The following is a 22967-nucleotide window of genomic DNA, read 5'->3' on the forward strand; positions in this document are numbered from 1 at the left end:
TGGTGAAATGTATCGCACTGGAAATAAAATTCATCCATTCATCACAGAAACGCTCAGTGGGTGCCCCGCCATGCCTAACTTGTACTAGGGGGACATGTACAGCAGATCCAATGGGTCAGCTACAAAGTCTAAGACCATATATAATAACAAAATTACCATGATATCATCCTCCACTTTATGGCTGTGTTTTCACATACAAGTAATGAGCACTGTGGCTGAGTATAAAGTTGAAAAAAAAAAAAAAAACCCCTACATTTTATAAAGCATATCTGCCATGTATGTTTTGTTGAAATTGTGCTTCCTAAAACCGCTTTGCAAACTCCAGCACTTTGAAGGTAGAAAATGCGCAGTTTTGTGGCATGGCACACTAACAATGCGTGGAAACCCGGCCTCATGCTACTTTTGGAGTGTCTTTGTATGGAGACATTTATCCTAATTCCCATTTTCCCATGAGTGTAACAAGTTTGGATGAGGTGGAAAGCCTTCTACTGCAGTGCTTCTGGCTGCAACTTTTTGTCACCACCATAAAAGTCCCAAAAAACGAATGTCAACTAACATAAGGATTTTTTTCTCTTCCTCCTTTTCAGAAATCTCAGCTCAGATCAATCCTGACCAGGCGACAGCAGGAACATCCACAACTACACGATTTACATTGAGGGTACTAAGCAGATTAAAGACCAGGTAATGGACTTTCTTCTCCAGCATGACACTGCTAGACTTCTTGGAGACTGACAAATAGGCATTTTTATCCTATTCATTTCTAGGCTTTGTGTTCCTTTAATAATAGCTGTCAGTCTCGGAGATCAGCAGTCAGAAATACGGATTACCTATGCAGTGGCATGTGGAAAGTATGGGAAAGCAATTCATACCCTGCTCTAACTAATGAGTCCAAGGTGGGAGCAAGACAGCTGAAATCACAGGCTCTTCTCCAGACTGCTCGGGGAGAGCATAAGTCATCATTATGACCGATTCCTGGACAGACAGCTGTACGTTTCAGCATGATATACAAACTAAAGGGCTATTACAATGAGGGAATAGCAATCTGACAAATTAGTCATGTGGGCCCAATTCTTTTTCCAGTGTAATAGTTTGCACGTGCATGGTTCTACACATTATCGTTTATCAGACTTATACTACGTATGTGTCCTGCTGGCTCTCGCTGAAACAGTGCATAAACCACATTAAAACAAGCAGGGTTCCGCTGCGGGTTTCCACCTGCTCCAATAGAAATCTGCAGGTGAAAACCCGCAGAGGAAACCGCAATAGAAACCGCGATAAATCCGCAGTAAAAACCACAGCGGTTTTGCACTGCGGATTTATCAAATCCGCTGCGGAAAATTCCGCAATGGAATCCGCAGCGTGTGCACATACCCTTAGAATTTTTATTATGGCAAGAAAAAAGCAGTTAAGTAAAGAAAAACGAGTGGCCATCATTACTTTAAGAAATGAAGGTCAGTCAGTCCGAAAAATTGGGAAAACTTTCAGGGTATGTGCACACGTTCAGGTTTTTTCGCATTAAAAACGCTATAAAAACTCATTAATAACGCATACATTATGCATCCTATCATTTAGAATGCATTCTGCATGTTTTGTGCACATGGTGCGTTTTATTCCGCGAAAAAAACGCATCGCGGTAAAAAAAGCAGCATGTTAATTATTTTTGCGGATTTTCCGCGGTTTTCCCGCAATTCTATGCATTTGGAAAAAAACACAAAAAACGCACAAAAACGCATGAAAAAATGCATGCGGATTTCTGGCAGAAATGTTTTTGTCAGGAAAATTTCTGCAAGTAATCCTGACGTGTGCACATAGCCTCAAAGTGTCCCAGGAAGCTGGAGGAAGACACATGTGGTGTCGAAACATGTCGTCCATAAGGGATTGAATCTATGCAATATTGTTACTGAAGAAATCTGGAACTTTTTAATGGATAAATAAAAGGTATATATTTTACTCTACCATTGGACTGATTGCTGGAGAAACAAAGTTTTTTTCTCTCTCTCTCTCTATATATACACACACATATATTTTTGTTATGGTCTATATCAATGGGGCGGTGCTCACAGGATAATTATGCAGAGCAGCCATAGATGCGACTCCAAAAAATACTATGAGCCATGCCCCCTTGGAAAAAAAAACAAAACACAAATTAAAAGACCAATATCTATGGAACGGTTGGTGGATTTCTAAAAACCCCAAAAATGTAATGCTTGGGAGCAGAGAGAATAAAATAAGAGCAAAATCTGGCCACTTTAGACCTGATGAAGGCCTTCTTATATGCCGACTGCTCAACTTCCCCTACCTTCCTTTACTCACCGAGAAGTGCGCAGCGCAGATGACAGCTCCTGCCTGAGAGTGCACGTAGCCTGGATATAATCACAAGCATAGGATTCGTAGCCTGCTTTGTGTACGAGCTCAGGCAGGAACTGGGCAAGAATCTCTCGGGAGAAAAGGGGAGTCGGTGGTGGGGTGATTTGAGCAATCTGCGAGGTTCTCAAGATCCCCCAAAATTTGCTTGTTAATAAATGAAATGTTAAAAAAACAAACATATTTCAAAAGATTTAGTAACTTTTTATAAATATTGCATCTACTGATCCAACCTGATCAGTTGTGAACCTACTGTTCAGATAATTCGGTAATCCTGGAAACTTCTTTAAGACGCCATGCCTCTGACACAAACAACTATTTTAATTTGTATCAAAGTTCCTTCATGATAAAATGGCTTTTGTGTGCAATATATTTTGCCGAAAATTAGTATACTGGCATTGATAAACTTCCACCCTTGGCTCCAGGCACAAGACTAAGAACAGCTCAAATAAGTCTCAGATTATTTAATACAAGTACCTGTAAAAAACTTGATGTCTGTGGATTCCATTTCTCCTCTGGTCTCCCATGCCAAGTGTTAAGTATGCTTAAACAAACCTGTGTGAATGAAAGAATATGCACATTACTTTACCACAAGCAGCACAATAATTGTGTATTTATGGATATAGAAAGTATAATATGTGGCAGGACAAATGTTCCGATTTTACACAATATTCCATCAGAGTTTACGCCAATTTGCAGCAAATGTATTCACTATTACATAAGAACTTCTCTGCTGGGAAAAGCCTGTTATCCACCATAGGCCTCATCAGACTAGTACTGTAGAGTGCAAGGGACAATTTGCAGGACCCTCCCTTATAAACTGAGCTCAAATCATCAGGGGAGAACTAACGGCAAAATGACTTTTTTTTTTTTTTTTTAATAAATACCATATATACTCGAGTATAAACCGACTCGATTATAAGCCGAGACCCCTAATTTTGCCACAAAAAAATGGGAAAACTTATTGACTCGTATAAGCCTAGGGTGGGAAATGCAGCAACTACTGGTAAATTTAAAAAATAAAAATAGATACCAAGTAAAATTAATTGAGACATCAGTAGGTTAAGTGTTTTTGAATATCCATATTGAATCAGGAGCACCATATAATGCTCCACACAGTTCATGATGGGCCCCATAAGATGCTCCATACAAAAAATACGCCCCATATAATGCTGCAAATGTTAATAATGGCGCCATAAGATGCTCCATATTAAAATATGCCCCATATAATGCTGCATAAAAGTTTGATGGCCACATAAGGTGCTCCATAGAATATTATGCCCCGTATGCTGCTCCATAAAGGATCATGGCCCCATAAGATACTCCATAGAATAATATGCCCCATATGCTGCCTCATAAAGGTTGATGGCCCCATAAGATGCTCCATAATAATATAACTCTGCTGCTGCTGCGATAAAAAAAAATACTCACCTCTCGTTGCTAGGGGCCAGGTGCTGGTGCCACTGCTGGCTCAGGCACCCGGCACTTGCGATATTCACCTGTCCCCATTCCACCGCCACGCGCCGCTGTCTGCCGTGTCCTCTGGCTGTGACTGTCCAGGCAGAGGGCACGCAATTAATTTGTCATCACGCCCTCTGACCTGAACGTTACAGCCAGAGGACGCGGAAGACCGAGCCCGGCGGTGGAACGGGGACAGGTGAATATCGCATGGCTCACCCTCCCCGGTCATACTCATCCCCTCATGGCACGTCTGCTTCTCCGATGGTCTCTGGTACCACCAGCTTGTTCCTGTTTTCAGCGGTCACGTGGTACAGCTCATTAAAGTAATGAATATGCGCTCCACGCCTATGGGAGTGGAGACGTGTCCATATTCATTACTTTAATGAGCGGTACCACATGACCGCTGAACACAGGAAGAGCTGCTGGCGCCAGAGACCATCTGAGAAGCAGGGACGTGCAGAGATGCGCCAGGAAGGGGTGAGTATGATGTGACAGCCGCCATTCCTGCCGCTCCTCCTCCCCGGCTGACCCCCTGGGACAATGACTTAAGTATAAACCGAGACGGGCACTTTCCGCCTAAAAAAATGGGCTGAAAATCTCGGCTTATACTAGAGTAGTCAAATTCCACAAATAAAGAAAGTAATGGGACGGCACTAGAACCATACAAGTTCTCTAGCTTGACGCTAATGAAGGACCGCTGATTAGCAGGTTTCACGACAGCTGTGGGTATCTGGTGCTCAGCATGAAAACAGCAATGATGTAGAAATGCACAAAGAAATGAAAAAATGCTGCACTCACCCAATTTGTTGCTGTGTAATTTCGTGAAATTTATTCAAGACAAGCTTTAAAATCCATCAGGGCAGCAGGTACATATAGAGGGTGCGGTAAATGGAGTACGGACGACGGCCGTTTCGCACTGCAAGTGCTTCGACGGGTCCAGAGAGACCCGTCGAAGCACTTGCAGTGCGAAACGGCCGTCGTCCGTACTCCATTTACCGCACCCTCTATATGTACCTGCTGCCCTGATGGATTTTAAAGCTTGTCTTGAATAAATTTCACGAAATTACACAGCAACAAATTGGGTGAGTGCCGCATTTTTTCATTTCTTTGTGCATTTATACTAGAGTATGTACGGTACTCTCCAAAATTGCTTAGTGATGTACTCTAACTCGTTTTAGTACAGCAACACCCAATGACTAAAGATATGCCATAAATACAGTATCTTGCTATATGGGAGGCTCAAAAGTCCACATGGATATGTTACAGTTACGCAGCACCAACGTAGATGCAAACAAAGATTAACCATATATATTTGTTACCTAAATAAGACAATGGCACAGATTTGCCAATACTGTCCAATTCATCGACAGTGCAAGTTTTAGGCCCCATACATATTAGATAGCTTGGCTCTCCTGACACCAGCTTATACAATAAAGCTCAACTCTACCAAACGCTACGAAATTCTGTGGCTGCCAGACACTTCTGGAAGCAATGTATCTCCTAACAAAATGATTGGATATTGAAATTCCAATGGTCTGATCCTTTGCTTTCCTGACATCATCTATCTGGGAGAGTCGGAGGCCCCCATACACAGTTATTGGGTTTGGCCAACGTTCGTCTAGTGTGTAAGGGGCATTGGGTTTGGCCAACGTTCGCCTAGTGTATAAGGGGCTATTTTCACATATGGTGAAAATGCTACAGATTTTTCATAGTAGTTGACGCTGTTTGATACATGTGAGGCATTTTACACTGTTTAGTCTAAGCTTGCACCATCCATTAGTTGGTTTTACTTAGTATCAGTGGTGCTACAATTTTGGCCCATTTTTTTTTTGAGCAATATGTCGAGTGATAGGTCCCCAATGTTCCCTAACTCCAGTCCATACAGCACCCCAACAAATCATGTTTTCAGGATTTTCTTAGTATCGTGCATGTGATGGAATTCTCACCTGGACAATACGAAGGACTGGAGTTGAGGAACATTGCTCTAAGCCATCCTTTTTTGGTGAGTCTACACCTCTTCTTGGATGCAAAAAAACCCCCAAGTGTGTAATGCTCAATAAATATGGTGCAAGTTACCAATACGACAGGATTCTGGTGCATGTAACAATGAATGCCCCGCATTGTGTTTTTTTCTTTCAATATAGATGTAAAAATCTGATGGAGGCCACAAATTAGTAAATGTAATAAGGACCCCTCACATATCCAGCTGCACATCTTTTCCATTACCACTTCCTTGGCTGGCAAGAGCCGTCAGAGACCCAGCCGGTATAATATGCAATGGCAGCAAGATTTCGAAGGAATTTATCCCTGGATAGCTGTCACCTGAACATTAAACGCGTTGCCAGCCTGATTTTTAATTGGTTTGTTAAATGCTCGGAAGCCTGCTGTTACAGGGAGACCTCTGCGCTGCCGCTGCTCCCTGTAGTTCAGGCATTTCTATATATAGCAGACCCGTGCAATGGTAGTCAAAAGGTTTAACAGAAAGCGTATCGTCAGCACGCGGGGATGCAGGTGCTATATTTGGACGGCTCAATCTCGTTAAATGAAGAAAATACGTGTAAAATTCCACTTTACACATCATTAGGAAAGCCGTGTCTGTGCGCATGGGGGATGGGGGCGGGTGGTGTGCGGAGGACAGATTTCTGTCAGGAGCAGAAAATCTTGTTATATAACCCAGCAGATTCATTCTTTGGTGAGCAGTGCAATGACCCTAACGAAGAATGCCACGGCTTATGGTTTTATTATCTGGCAATAGCGCCTCTATCCTACATAGAGATAAGCCAACAACATGGAATCAGTCCAATGTCCTAATGGAGACTGACGTGAGCACATACAGGCCCACGGTATACAGCGGATTCATGCCTTGCTGAAGTTACAGGATTACATGGATTTAATTACCACTATAAAAGCAGTACACTACTTATGGTAATTCTATGAATAGCGCACTTCTCATGCCAAGCATGGCGATATATAGTCTCGTATCCGCACCAGCTCACTCAGGTGGGCCTGCTGAATGTCTACCGGTATGTGAAATACAGAAAAGCCCTTTACAAGGTGTTGGGGATCCCAAAAATACCTTACGCACCTTCAATTTCAAGGCAATACCGCCCTCCAAATCCCTATCTGAGAATGAGCAGATTTTACTAGGAAACATCCATATGGGATATAACTACTGATGAGCAAGTGCGCTCGGATAAGGTGTTATCTGAGCATGCTCATGTGATAGAATTTCTTCGGCGTGCTCGAATACTATATTCGAGTCCCTGTGGCTGCATGTCTCACGGCTACTCAACAGCCGCAACACATGCAGGGACTGAATGTTTGTTAGGCAATCCCTGCATGTGCTGCGGCTGTTGAAAAGCCATGCGACATGCAGAAATGGGGACTGAAACATAGTGTTCGAGCATGCCGAAGACACTATCACATGAGCATGCTCAGATAACACCTTATCAGAGCACGCTCGCTCATCACTGGATGGAATTGCAGCCCAAAAGCAGTGGAAAAATCTGCACCCTTTACATTGCAAAGGTTAAAATCTACCGTGGAATCCACCACCATAAATCAACATGCTGTGAATGTCAAATCTGCAGTGACAGGCAAACGACAGAAGGGGTGTCTAATATTATTCCCTAAACTCTCTTAATTATAAAATGTGCTGCAAGTGTATTAAAATACTTACCGATGCCATCTTTCTAGGTTTCCAGCACTGGTCCAGTTCTCTTCTTGACCACGTGAACGTTCTGCCGGATCACAGTGTGGGGCAAAGCAGCCTTTACAACGTGATGAGAACCAAAACGCTGCTCCGTAGACTTACATTAAAGAAAGCAAAATCCACTCCACACATAGTCGAGTGTGATCTGGTTTGTCTGATTTCAGGTCACGAGGTCCAGAAGAGAAACAGAGAGGTGCCGGAAACCGGGAGGACGACGACTGGTAAGTATTACATTACATACATAATGGTAAGGAATGGAGAAATTAAAATTGCTGAGACGACGGCTTTAATGAAATCTTGATATGTAAAATCTCATGCATAATTATGCTACAATATGCAGTGGAATTTCCATTCAGAAAACCCTCTTAAGTACATGACCATTGTGGACATATGCCTATCATACATCATCGCTTTTAGAAATTACCACCCCACATAAAGAGAGTTGTCTTATAACACATCTCATCATGATTAAGAGCAAAAATACTACATGAAGACAGTCTTGTACCTTCCCATCATTGTAAAGGTTTGGATTAAAGCGAACACTGTGTCCGCCCGTCGTCTCCAAATTCACAAGCGGCGGTGAATTTGGGTAATCTTGAGGAAAGTAGACGTCAAATTCAAAACACCCATTAGCATATGGAGTGTCTGCTGGTCCGGTTATCAAAACCTGCGGAAAGCAAATGCCACATTAAATACATGAATCTTGCAAGAAGTTGTCCAGAGGTCTGAAAATAATGAATAGTCATTGCATAAACTTTATGTGCTGCCCTGCATGCAGCTAGATCAGCACATACAAGCTGCTTAGGACACCAGATTATGATTTTGGAAGAGTAACCTTAAAGAGTCAATATAATTTCACTCAACTAGTAATATGTCATATTACTCATCACTTAAACGAGGTCCTGTAATGCTGAGAGTAAAACAGGCAAAACATTGTAGCCCTGTTATTCAGATAATCTATAAACCTTTAAGGGGAACCTGTCATTTAATTCATGCTGCTCAAACCACGGGCAGCAAGAATCAGAGCCTGGCTGCACGATAGCAGCCAGATATGTTTTTTTCTGAAAAGCTAGAGCCTATCAAGGAAAAGATAGTTTGAAGACAGAAATAGTGAAGCCAGGCTCCTATTCTTACTACATGTGGTATGAGAGTCACGAGATGACTGACAGGCTGCCTTTAAAAGTAATCTACTTCATCTATTCTGAGCTCCCCAATATTTCATACTTGGCTTTTCAGAAAATGATTTAGGACAAATATGTTACCATAGAAGCATGAATGTCAACCAACAACACAAATATGGATCACTGAGCAATGAATACAAAAAAATAGAGTTTTATTGGCAATTATTGATAACAGACATTTAAAACGTTTTGTCCTTATAAGAGTTTGTAAATACAAGGTAAATTAAAGGGGCGGTGACGCCTTAGTGCCACGTTCAAAAAGCGGTTGGTTAAATCAAAGGGGCATAATTAAACCACATAAAAATATGCATATATGATGTTTCCACCGGTGGTAAATTGATAAATAAGCAGCACAATGGATATTAGAAGGTAGCAGTGAGATAGCAAGTAAAAGGATATTTATGAATGTACAAAAGGACCTTAATTCAGATATAAATATAAAGTGATAAGAGCACAATGCAATGCAAGGTTTGGATAAAGACCATCTCATAAAAACCTAATTATTACTGCCATTCCACACAAGGCTAACCAAGTCAGATCATGATTGCTAAGGAAATTAAAAAACAAACAAACGTTATTAGTATAGGTGGTAAAATCAGGGTGTCATAAATAAACCAAACTCAAAGCAGGATGTGGGAGAGAAACCCCAACGCGCGTTTCGCTATAAGATGAAGATGATACTTGCTTTAATATATCATACCTATCAGATAAGCTTGTATCTGTCCATTTAGTTCAGGATCTGAGCATTACATGTACTCTCACAGCATTTAAAGCCCCCAAACACATTAGAAAGCTTGGCTGACTCTCTCCCAACACCCCATACACAGGAACGCTCAACTTGGCCCCAGCCAGTCATCATCTAACGGGTACGAGTCAGAATGTTCTCATACATAGACTATCGTTGGGATAGGCCGCACCTTAGTCCAATGTGCATGGGGGCCTTGGATATATGCAACACACTGATGGAGGCTAGATATGTTGGGATATGAAAAGCATCCGAATTACACTATTAAGCTTAACATTTTATTCATTTACAGAGAATAAATTACCTTCATTATGTCCAGCCGTTCTTCATCACAACGGACAAAGACGCTGGATGAAGACGAGAGCGGTAATGATGTAGAAAGCGTCACAGCCTCCTGAGCAAGGCGGCGGGCTCGTGCTGCACTGTTTGCATCACTTGCGTTTTTCACCTGAGACATGTAGTGATAATTCACTTTGAACATCAGCTTTCCGTCATCATCTTCAGACACCATCTCAAAGGTATCTGAAAACACAGATGCAAACCAATCAGAGGCAATTATATGACCAAGACCATTACTTGCTTGGTGCCTTCTAAGTAATAACTATTGTGATCGACACTGCATATCCCTCCGACCTGTCATGGAGAGATCATGTGTCAGGCATGAAACTTTCCACCTATCGTTCTACCACTTCTCTTTGGTTGTAATAGTATATAATCCCTGTAAATGGGCAATGATTGGCCAGTTTTTTCACTGTACTAAACAGCTAGACAATAATTTGACCTCATTTTGTCCATTAGCGGGCACGCTGAAACGTCTGCTGCTGAATTTATGTGCAGTCTGACAACAGAGCTAACAAGATTCTGTAATTGGGTCATTCCGAGTGTTCCCTTTGTAAGAGAATCTCCAGAGAACTGGGTCAGCATTCCCACTGTGGGAGAATCTTTAGGGATAAACTTCTTAAAAGATGGTGAAAACAACTTACATTTTAATTATAAAAGAGCTTACATTTTTATGAAAGGTGTGATAAATTATAATAAGGGAATTTAAAGGGGGGTTTTGGTTTATAACTGTTAAATAATTTTAATTAAGTCAAGGCAAATATAGGGCAAAAAGCTAGAACTAGAAAACCCCTTGAAGTAATTGCTCATCTCTATATTGGATGACCGCATTGTATTATACAAAAAGAACATAAGGAGGTCAGAGGTGAAAGAGAGGGGTTTAGTGGCGTTATAGGTAGTACATTCAACTCCAAATTAAGAAATCAAAGGAGTTATCCACTACTATGACAATCCCTTTTCATTTCCAATCAACATAATAACACCTCCTGTGTCAGAAGCGTTGCAGCAGTGTCGGCACTTGCTCTCTCGGGGTCCACGTGAGCCCTGAGAACAATCACCGCTGGCGTTACTGTCCCCAACTTCAGACGTATAATTAACAGGGGTTGAGCAGACAAACGAAGCTCTAACATCCTGTTAATTACGTATGGTCAGAAGGCAGCCCTGGGAGAGGGAGTGATGACTCCGCAGGAATTGCGTTGGCACAAGGGAGTGTCCTAGTAGTGAATAATCCTTTCAAATAAAGAGGAATTCAACTTTTTATTTTAAATGTATTAATCAGTTTGTGCAAAGTTACAAATCTTTGTAATTTACTCCATGACCTTATAATGCGTTCTTTTGACTCAAACCTCGTGCTGAACAGGCTGTTTTAACTGCCTTGTCCTTGCACAGAGTAGCGGTTTTGAACTGAAGGTCGAGCAATTATGTATACTACTGTGTGAACTTCTCTGTTCTCCTTCCCCATTCTCAGACAGAGCTTGTAAACAGAGTCTGAACATGGGGAAGGGGAGCAGAAAAACAGGAGTACTGAAAAATTGCTAGACCTGCAGTTCAGGCAGTTGAAACAGACATTTCAGCATGGAGATTTGAGAAAAAATCAAGCAAGATAAGGCAATGATGTACATTACAAAATTCAAAACTTTGCAAAGACTGATCAATATTTAAAAGAAAAAAAAAAAAAGTTTAGCTAGTCTTTCCTATACCCAAAGACAACCTAAAAGGTATATATTTAACATGGATAATGTATTGTTGAGGGTTACATAGCTTCTTTAATTCATGTGTAAAAAAAAAAAACCCTGTTAAAATCCTGGCAGCACTCAGATAAACACTCGTGTTCCCCTCCTCAAATTACTATTGGCAGCACTTCCTGCATACAAAAAAAAAAAAAAAAAAAAGACGCTACGAAGCACTTGTTGAGGAAGGAGGAAAACCAGGACGCACAGGATTTAGGTCCTAGAAGCATTTTTATATAAAAACTATAAAATTGTCAAATCATATATTTGAAAACTATAGACATTCAAGATGATCATTACGCCACCCTCAGGTAGCATATAAGTCTTATACCGCCAGTAAACAGACAATTCCATTAATATGACCATTATAGCCATACATGCAGATGATCAGTGACTACTGCACCAGGAGCATATTAATATGCAATAAGGCTTCTTTTACACTTGCTGTGACTTTTGCGGCCCATTTTTGGGGGGCCATATTGCCGTAATTTTCACGGTCTGCTGCAAGAACGGGCTGCAAAAATCTTGCGGATCGCCATTTCTCTGGTTTAGAATAGTAGGGAAAAAGAAGGGGGGAAACCGGCGATCCGCAAATATGTTCTTGACGGTGCACCGCAAAAACAAGCTGCCGTTGTTTTTGCGGCCCGGGCAGTGTCCGTAAGCAGTGAAAAATATCGAGGAGGCTCGATAATTTTTCACGGCCGTAAATACGGCTCTCACGGTCATACAGCGCTCCAACAAATTTATGTGGCCCATTTTTGCAGCCCCATAGAAATGTATTGGGGCCACAAAATCACGGCAAGTGTAAAAGAAGCAAAACACAGGGCACATTATTTCTGTGCTGCAGGGAGAACAGATCATACTGCAGATGTGATAAAACACTAAACTCAAGGCAAATGACAAATAAAATGTACAAATTAAAATAATTTCCAGAAAAAATAATAATTTGTAATTTTCCTACCAAACTGGAGTTTTTTCATAACAGCAACATATTTCTCTTCTAAGGACCGCAAGACTGAGAAAGGTTTAGATTTCACAGAGACCTTTTTGGAGAATTCAGCCATCTTCTTTTCTGGAGGAAGAATTGAAGGATCAATAGACATCTGTTAAGTCGTGGGCGTAACTGAGAGGTATTATGCACCTGTACTATTCGCAGGCCGCCCAAGTTGCAGATCTAAGTATTTTTACCATAATTATTTGTGAGTACAACTAAAACTAATGAATATAACAAAAACATTGAATCCTCAATACTTTGAAACATCTCACAGGTCTCTGCAGGGTGAAGCTGGTCCTAAGATGACTGGTCTTACCTTGATTCGCTTGACGAAGGCTGGTGGTGGCGGCATACACTATCTCAGCCGTTCTCTGAATGTCTGGCACCAGCAGTGTTAGTCCTTCTGGCTCAGGTTCGGATGCATCCGTTTTCACTCCAGCTTTTGCCTTATCTTTTTTGGACCTATGAGTTTTTGGGCAGGATATAAAAGAGAAGGTGACATCCCAGAACCAAGAAGACACAACATCATTTATCTGGGAAGAGTCCTGCACAGTACAACAGTCATGAAGCCCTCTGGAAAATGCATTAATCACATCATCAAAGGCTTGAACATACCAAATCTTTTCACAGCTTTTTCCTAAGCACTTATGTTCTAATATATTTTCAGATAATTTAAATGGCCCGCTAACACCAGAGCCACTGCAGTACCACTTGGCACTCTGTGGCATGAAACTGCAATGAAAGCTGATCTCTCATCAGATGTCATAATATAAACCATTTGCTTCAAGGCAAAATAAACTGCCAAGTAATCTACTCCCTGACTCCTTGTCTTGTGGATACAGATGTACTAGAAGATTCAGGTACGATTCGAGTAATATCTGCATGCAGTTTTCTCACACATGGCAACGTTCTCATGAGGCTGAGCATAAGACAGTCCATACGTGAGGGGCGCGTGACAGAATAGTAAAAAGACAGCTCAGTATATTCAGGAAGAAAGCTTTGTGTGAAGATTTCTCAGCACTACATAGTGTGTGTGTCATAAGCTGCCGGAAGCCTCAGCAGCCCAGCACAAAGCAGAGACTGTAATATGTAATAGGACACCTGCCTGTGTGTGCCTCATCCTGCAGCCGCATGGTGCCCACAACTGTTCAGGACACAATCCGAACCCATCTGCCCTCTATTAAGTGATAATCCGATCCGATTTGTCATACAATCTGCTTATCTATGAGTGACTGTGACTTATCATCCACCATTTGTGAGAGCACATGTTGAAATCACAGCTTGCTGCCATCTACAGTTCGCGCCATCCGCCACGCGCTCAAAGAGATCTTGATTAATCATAGACTGTATTCCTTTCTTGCATCATCTAAAGCCCTGCTTTCTGCCTCAAAAAAGATTTAAAGTGACAGTACATCTTTATTGCAAAGTGAAGGAAAATGTCTGATATAAGCTCGCCTGCCGATGCAGTGACAGTGATGGACATTCCTGTGTGCACAGAAGTCACAGAGAGTGCAGATGCAGCCACAAAACCTAAAAGGGCACTCCACCCATCCACAAAGGCAGTGGAAAGTTACATGTGCACAAAAAGTGAATATGAAAGCAACTTAAGTGAACTGTGGGAAAGAGTCTCCCAATGCATCTCAGCTTTCCCTCACGGTGATGATACAGCAGAATTAACAGCGTTCATTAACCGTTTATCTGCCAAGCAGGAATCTTATGAGAGGCTTCTTACCAAGTATACCACCTTTCTGAAAAGTAGTAATGTTCCAGATGCCTCACTAACCCTTGCCCAAATAGAAGAACTGAGCCAGCAGAGGCAGGGGACAGTGGAAAACACCAAGGTTAAAGCAGACCTCCGCATCGCCCATTTACAGGAGACCAGATCACACCGATCTGCTGCATCCAAGCAAACCATCAGGACAGCCAGATCATTACGGTCATGCAGAACTACTAGTTCCAGGAGGTCAGTCTTAAGTGACCAACTCATCCAAGCGCAAATAGCCGCTGCAGACTTAGAGGTGAGGAGCGCCTTCTCAAAGAAAGAAGCAGAAGCAGAGGCTGAAGCCAAACAAGCACAAGCAGAGGCCCAAGCCAAACAGGCAAAAGCAGATGCCCTATTGAAAATCCTCCATACAGAAAAGGAAAAGGCCGCTGCCTTCGCTAAAGTAAAAGTCCTGGAACAAGCGTTGGGCCAGTGCACTAATACAGACTGTTTTCTCCCCACAGAGGAGGTTAGCACGGCTGATCGCACTGCTGAGTACGTGCTGAACCAATCAGCCTCCATGCCTCCTACCAGCGATCTCATGCAACCGCCTAAACCGGATGTCGCAGTGCCGCAGACACTGGCGCCACCTCCAATCCAATCTTTAAATGTGCCTACACACCAGCAGATCTCATCTGCAGCAGACCACAAGGTGAACACCAGCGCACCGCCACAGTTCAAGCTACAGCCACCAGTCACCACAGAGGTAAAACCGCAACTCAACCCTTATGCTATGTCATTCCACCCTGGTACAGCTCAGCCTTACACGCCAAACGACTTACCCGTCCAAGAGGGACTACAAGTTTCAGCGGCAACAAGGAACGAGAGGTCAGATCTGTCTGACTTTGCCAGGTACATGATACGCAGGGAGCTGATCAAGGTTAGCCTCTCCAAGTTTGATGACTGTCCAGAGAACTTTAGGGCCTGGAAATCAACTTTCAAGGCTGCAATCGCAGATTTAAGCCTCACCGCCAAGGAAGAACTTGATCTACTCATCAACTGGCTTGGCCCAGAGTCTACCAATCGCATCAAACCGCTAAGGTCAGTGCACATGGATAACCCAGCTCCGGGTCTCGCTGCCGCCTGGAAAAGGCTTGAGGAGTCGTATGGCAGCTCGGAGGTCATTGAGCGTGCCTTGCTCGACAGACTTAAGAACTTTCCTAGGATCCAGATGAGGGAAACTCGCAAGCTTCAGGATCTCAGCGATTTACTGACGGAACTCGAGTTTGCTAAGGCTGACCCACGCCTAACTGGACTGAGTTATCTCGACAGTGCTCTTGGTGTGAACCCCATAGTAGCGAAACTACCACATGGCATACAGGAGAGATGGACAATACAAGGCTTCAAGTACAAGGAAGATTATGGTGTGTCTTTTCCCCCTTTCTCTTACCTTTGCAGGTTTGTCCAGAATCAAGCGCGGGTGAGAAATGACCCCAGTTTCGTCTACACCGATCCTGACATGTCAATGCCACCATCTGACGCTAAGAGGTATGACAACACCACACCAAAACGCAGAGACATCAGAAGGACTGTATCCGTCAAGAAAACTGACATCCCTTCTGCCATGCCCCCTCCTGCTACATCAGTTCTCCCTGCCCCGAGGGAAAGGGATCCCAATAGAGAGTGCCCACTCCATGGCAAGTCTCACTCTCTTCATCACTGTAGGGGGTTTAAGGCAATGCCTCTGAGAGAGCGCAGAGAGTTGTTAAAGAAACATAGAATATGTTACAGGTGCTGCGCATCTACCAACCATATTGCCAAAGACTGTACGGTAGAAGTCAAATGTGCTGAGTGCAGTAGCAATAGACATGTAACAACCATGCACCTTGCCTTAGCTCCTGGAATTGCCCAGCATACCCCTGCCTCCAGTCCTGTACCAGTCCATGGCGGGGAGGGTGAGGGGCCAGTAGCTGCTAAAGCAACAGTCTCATCCTCTTGCACTGAAGTCTGTGGGGAGGGATCCGGTCCCAAATGCTGTGCCAAAATATGCTTAGCCAGTGTTTACCCAGAGGGGAAGCCAGAGGGGGCTGTCCGCATGTACGTTATGTTAGATGAACAAAGCAACAGGTCTCTAGCAAAACCCAAGTTCTTTGACATCTTTGGTATAAAGACACCGGCCACTCCCTACACTCTCAGGACCTGTTCCGGCCTGGTAGACACCACGGGCAGAAGGGCTAGCGGGTACATAATCTCTCCAATTAAGGGCACAAAGAGCTTTCCCTTACCTGCATTGATTGAGTGCAATGATATGCCAGATGAGAGAGAGGAAATACCCACGCCTGAGGCCGCTTATCATCATCCCCACTTAAGGCACCTGGCCAGTGAGATCCCTCCCATGGACATGAATGCAGAAATACTAATCCTTCTTGGGAGAGACGTCCTTAGGATGCACAAGGTGCGCCAGCAGTGCAACGGTCCCGATAATGCCCCATACGCGCAGAGACTTGATTTAGGCTGGGTAATCGTAGGAGATGTGTGCCTGGATAGGATGCATCACGCAGACTGTGTGAGTTCCTTTAAGACTTATGTTCTAAGTAATGGCCGTCCTACTTGCTTCAGACCCTGTCCCTGTCATTACCAAGTGAAAGAGGGGCCTTCTGACATAGTGCAGACACCCGATGTCATTCCCACCCCTTATGATGACAGTTTGGGGGGACAGGTTTTCCGCACAACTCACGATGACAACAAGAGAGCCTCATCAGTAGAAGACGAGGAGTTTGTCAATATTATGGACAGTGGGTTTGTCAAGGACAAGACCAGTCATTGGGTCGCACCCTTACCCTTTAAACTCAACAGGGCCAAACTCCCAAGCAACCGGGAACAAGCCTTATCCAGACTCAACTCCTTACAGCGCACTTTAAGCCACAAACCTCAGATGAAGGAACACTTTGTCACCTTTATGGGTAGGATATTCAGCAACAACCATGCCGAATCAGCCCCTCCACTACAAGTCAACGAGGAGTGCTGGTACCTGCCTTTCTTTGGGGTATACCACCCACGTAAGCCAAACCAAATAAGAGTAGTGTTTGACTCTAGCGCAAAGCACCACGGTACATCCCTTAATGACGTGCTCCTTACAGGTCCCAACCTCACCAATAACCTAGTGGGGGTGCTATTGAGGTTCAGAAAAGAGCGTGTAGCCATCACTGCTGACATTGAACAAATGTTTCATTGCTTTATTGTGCAAGAGGATCATAGGAACTTCCTCAGGTTTCTGTGGCATCGTGACAATGACACCAGTAAGGAGGTAATCGAGTACCGTATGAGAGTACATGTGTTTGGTAACAGCCCTTCACCTGCCGTAGCTACCTATGGGTTGCGCAGGACTGCATCTGAAGGAGGGGCAGAATACGGGGCAGATGCTCAGCGCTTTGTGGAGAGAGACTTTTATGTTGATGATGCACTGAAGTCCCTGCCCACTGAAGGGGAAGCCATTGATCTGTTAAAAAGAACCCAGAGTATGCTGTCCAAGGCTTGTTTAAGACTGCACAAAATTGCCTCCAATAGCGCAGAGGTCATGAAAGCCTTTCAACCTAGTGACTATGCTCCAGGTTTTAAAGACTTAAACCTAGGGTCAGATTTGCCACCTGTGCAGATGAGCCTAGGCCTGAAATGGGACTTGTCAACAGACTCCTTTGGGTTTCAGGTCAGCTGTGCCAACAAATCATTTACAAAAAGAGGTGTCCTTTCAGTAGTCAATAGCCTCTATGATCCCATGGGATTTGTTGCCCCCATCACCATTCGGGGTAAATTCCTATTAAGGCAGCTTTCAGAGACTGTGAAAGATTGGGATGAACCGCTGCCTGACAGTAAGCTTAAAAAATGGGAATCCTGGAAGCAGTCCCTTCAAGCCTTAGAAGGGGTTAATGTGTTAAGACGCTATGTACCAATACCTCTTGCCTCAAGTAAAAGAACTGAGATACATGTGTTTTCTGACGCATCCACTGAGGCTATTGCAGCAGTTGCTTATCTAAGGATTACAGATTCTTCAGACAAAAACCATGTTGGGTTCCTGTTCGGCAAGGCGAAGCTAGCCCCCAAACCCGATCATACAATTCCTAGACTTGAACTTTGTGGGGCAGTGCTGGCCGTGGAGATGGCAGACTTTGTGCAGCAGGAGCCAGATGTCAATGTGGACAATGTTAAGTTTTATACAGACAGCAAGGTCGTCCTTGGTTACATTTACAATCAAACCAAGCGCTTCTATGTGTATGTACATAACCGTGTGACAAGAATCAGGAAATCTTCTAAGCCTGAACATTGGAGCTATGTTTCGTCTGAACTTAATCCTGCTGATCTCGCTACCAGGGCAATATCTGCCAGTGCCCTAGTGAAATCTGCCTGGTTAACAGGCCCATCATTCTTGCTGGACAAGGAGGAAGAGTCAACTCAGGACAACTTCTTCAGTCTCCAGAATCCCAACAGCGATCCTGAGATCCATCAAGAAGTCAAGACTTATAAAACCAGAGCAGGACAGGACCGCCAGCACTTTGAATGCTTCTCGAGCTGGACGAGGCTTGTACGAGCTATTGCAAGAGAAATAGCCCCTTTTCAACTTAATCAGTTCACGGCGGGAGTTATCCTGTGGTCGCTGGGAACTCTTGGATTTGCAACCCTGTGGATTACAGTTACACTGTGGATTACAGTTACACTTTGGATTACAGTTACACTTTGGATTACAGTTACACTTTGGATTACAGTTTGCTGTTCTTTTTCCTTGAGGCCTTGGCCAGGAGGCAGCCTCCCACCTTCATTACAATTTGTTCCTGTTTTACATTTTTGCTTTTTTTTTTATGAACAAAGACTACAACTGTTCTTTTTGCATATTGTGTCTATTAAAAGTGCATCTATTCATGCTTTTCCCTTGCAGCTATTCCATGGACTGTGAGCATTTTCCAATGCAGTTAATAAAGGAGTAAAATCCCTTGGATTTTAGGCGAGGAGTGTGCTGCCACTCTGTGACAGATTCAAATGTATTTACATTATTGTTTTTTCTGTTTTCCCTAGTTGTTCTGAAAATGCATTCAGTTTGTATTGTGTTCTTACTTGTTATGATTTGCTGCCACCCAGTGGTCATCTTGGTGTTCAACATGTATATTTGTATATGTTAATGACCTGGGTGGAGACCTTGCTTCCCGGTCAGAACTAGTTCTTCTTCCTGTCTGCATTCTGTAATTGTGGAACATGGAAGGTAGTCATACTTTCTGACCTGGCAAAGGAATTGTCTTTTTACCTAGCGGACCGTGATTTGCTTCAAGGCAAAATAAACTGCCAAGTAATCTACTCCCTGACTCCTTGTCTTGTGGATACAGATGTACTAGAAGATTCAGGTACGATTCGAGTAATATCTGCATGCAGTTTTCTCACACATGGCAACGTTCTCATGAGGCTGAGCATAAGACAGTCCATACGTGAGGGGCGCGTGACAGAATAATATTGATCACTTAAGGGAAACTGTCAAATAATTCATCCCATCCAAACTGCGGGCAGCTTCTGTTGGAGCCAAGTATATTATTCTCTGAAATGCTTAAGCTTTTCAGAAAAAAAACATAATTTGAAGATCTCCGCACTGCTGTAGGTGATGGACCAGATAGAGACCTGTTATTCAACTGTGTTAAGAAGATCCAGCTGGGGAGGGACAGGCCAAGTCTGGTCTCTGGCTACGGTCTCCAAAGTATTTTTTCCTCTGAAAAGCCACAGAGTAATATAACTGGTAATCGTGCAGCCAGGCTGTGATTGAAGCTGAGCATAAACAAGTGAAATTTCTTCCAGCTCCTGAGATAAAATTCAAAATTTCTTTCTTGGACAAAGATCACCTCGGTGATCGAAACGCGTCGCTTATTTGGACTGTCCGATATTCTATGTCCCGGAATTTTCAATGGAATTTTAATGTTTTTCAAATAAAGAAATTTTGAATTTTATCTCAGGAGCTGGAAGAAATTTCACTCGTTTTTGCTCTGCATTTACGTCTGACCAGGACGGACTTCCGTGCACCTGTGTTTCATTAGGTGAGCTGGCTTTTTTCTTTTCCTTGTGATTGAAGCTGCCTTTATTTAAGCTTATTAACTTGATGTAGTCCATTCAGATACACTACAAAATGACCCAGAATTTCTGCCATGTTCTTTTTTTTAACAAAGCAGAACTAAGGAGGAGAAGTGTAAAAAAGTCTTACATTTCGCACTGACCAATCAGCACAGGACAAGAGGCCAGGTTGTGTCAAAAACAAGATCTGAAAATGTATTTATTCCAGTTGCTTATATAGCGCCAATATATATCGCCAATATATATCCAAGCGCTGCACAAAGATGGTCATCATCATATCAGTCCCTGTCACAAAAAAAGCTCAGACCCTAAACCACAATCTAAAAATGGCCTTAGGGTACTGTCACACTCTGCAACTTTCCAACGATCACGACCAGCAATACGACCTGGCCGTGATCGTTGGAAAATCGTTGTGTGGTCGCTGGGGAGCTGTCACACAGACCGCTCTCCAGCGACCAACGATGCCGAGGTCCCCAGGTAACCAGGGTAAACATCGGGTTACTAAGCGCAGGGCCGCGCTTAGTAACCCGATGTTTACCCTGGTTACCATCGTAAAAGTAAAAAAAACCAAACAGTACATACTCACATTCCGGTGTCCGTCAGGGTCCCTCGCAGTCTGCTTCCCGCACTGACTGAGTGCCGCCGTAAAGTGAAAGCAGATCACAGCGGTGACGTCACCGCTGTGCTCTGCTCTTACATTCCGGCCGGCAGTCAGTCAGAGCGGGAAGCAGACTGCGAGGGACCCTGACAGACACCGGAATGTGAGTATGTACGTTTTTTTTTTTTTTTTACTTTTACGATGGTAACCAGGGTAAACATCAGGTTACTAAGCGCGGCCCTGCGCTTAGTAACCCAATGTTTACCCTGGTTACAAGCGAACACATCGTTGGATCGGTGTCACACACACCGATCCAACGATGACAGCGGGAGATCCAGCGACGAAAGAAAGTTCCAAACGATCTGCTACGATGTACGATTCTCAGCAGGGTCCCTGATCGCTGCTGCGTGTCAGACACAGCTATATCGTATGGATATCGCTGGAACGTCACGGATCGTACCGTCGTAGCGACAAAAGTGCCACTGTGTGACAGTACCCTTACACATGATAGTCAACAGACAAATGTTGGTTCAGCGGATAACATTCTCCTAATTCCCCCATACACATAAGGGGGTGACTGCCAGGCGTTCATAGGATTTCAATGGGGGAAGTAAGAGAAAGCTGCTAGCAGAAAGCTCTGTAAGTGGCTTATCTTCCGTAGAGATTCCAACTATACGGGTAAGAGACGGGAAGGTCCGATCATATCATTGGTCAGATCCTGCTGGCTGAGATCGGTGGATTCAGCTGACTCATCTAATGTGTATGGTGGTCTTCAGCCTCTGAGCCACTTAGACATGCACACTACAGCAAATTTCATAGGAAGCCATTTGATCAACCAGACCAGTTTTTAGAGTGTGAGAGAAACCAGAATATCCAAGACAGCAGCGCTAAAAGGCAACTGTGAAAACCACTAAGGGGAATAATCAATTATTTCTGTATTACGGTACCATATATTGATAACGTTTAAAGGGGTATTCCCATCATAGTAATGACATATTGATAGGATAGGGAAAATCATGGTCATGAATACCAGGGTTCCATTAGGATCCATTTAATAGTCTACTTACACGACTTCATAATAGGAATTCACAGCATAAAGTTCAGGAAGTCACTAAGATTTCTATCGCGGAAGAAGAGCGAAGCGCACATCGGGGTGAAGGGGCACAGGACTTTTTTGTGGATGCCATTCTAGGTAAATCTAACTATCACACTTTAACTTGTATTAATAGACTATATAGGGAGCCATCTAGGCCTGAATAATTATAAACTGCACTTAATTATTATCTTGGATCACATGTATACAGTACACTGGTATTATGGAAAATAAAATTGTGTTTGTGTCATAATTGCTGCCTGTTTAAGTTAATTGTTCTGCATCGTTTTGGCATGAGGCACCTCATTTTATATACTTTTACTGTTTTTAATATGAATATATATTTTTATTATCTTTTGTACACTTCTTGACATGAGATTTTCTTCAATGGTCACCATGTTTTAAGAGAATTAGTCCTGTAGGCACCAAATGGACTAATCTGTCTTCTTGCTGATATAAATCTATATATTTATATAAATATTTTCCATGGAGGTTATTTTTAGAAAAGACGTAGTTACTTAAAGGTAACAGGATTTCTCAGAGCCTATGACAGCACCATGGAGAGAGGGGATTCGCCCTGACAGGGAACCTACAGATAAAAGGGTGGTACCTCTACCTCGCATCAGTTGGTTTACAGAGCATCGGAGAGCTTCCAGGTTAATGACAACAATAAAAATATATATACATTATCATACTGCTTATCAGAATAAACACTGTGCCTATACATAAACACGCTACGAACAGTAAAACGTGCTCACCACACACATGATGGGAGGGAATAAGCGGGTGCTGTCATGGGCTCTGAGCAATCCCATTACCGGTAAGTAACTACAGCTTTCTCTATCCCACATGACAGCACCACGGAAAGAATTACAGAGATTTGTAGCTTAGGGAGGGACAACAGCCTGAAGAACCCTTCTTCCGAAGGTCAAGTCAGATGACGAGG

General features: G+C 43.2%; 1 protein-coding gene across 7 annotated transcripts in view; it reads right to left on the bottom strand.

Moving 5' to 3' along the window:
• The window catches only part of BIRC6 (baculoviral IAP repeat containing 6), a 397034-nt gene that overhangs the window by 24286 nt on the left and 349781 nt on the right, over positions 1-22967 (bottom strand). For all 7 annotated transcript variants that reach the window (XM_077283020.1, XM_077283019.1, XM_077283017.1 and 4 more), the window contains exons 67-71: positions 12843-12988; positions 12494-12604; positions 9768-9985; positions 8043-8204; positions 2842-2919 (exon numbers count right to left, since the gene is read on the bottom strand). In XM_077283020.1, the coding sequence (XP_077139135.1) occupies positions 2842-2919; positions 8043-8204; positions 9768-9985; positions 12494-12604; positions 12843-12988 (715 nt within the window). The remainder of the gene's footprint in view (positions 1-2841; positions 2920-8042; positions 8205-9767; positions 9986-12493; positions 12605-12842; positions 12989-22967) is intronic.

The sequence above is a fragment of the Ranitomeya variabilis genome, chromosome 2 (genome assembly GCF_051348905.1).
Source record: "Ranitomeya variabilis isolate aRanVar5 chromosome 2, aRanVar5.hap1, whole genome shotgun sequence".
Lineage (NCBI taxonomy): Eukaryota > Metazoa > Chordata > Amphibia > Anura > Dendrobatidae > Ranitomeya > Ranitomeya variabilis.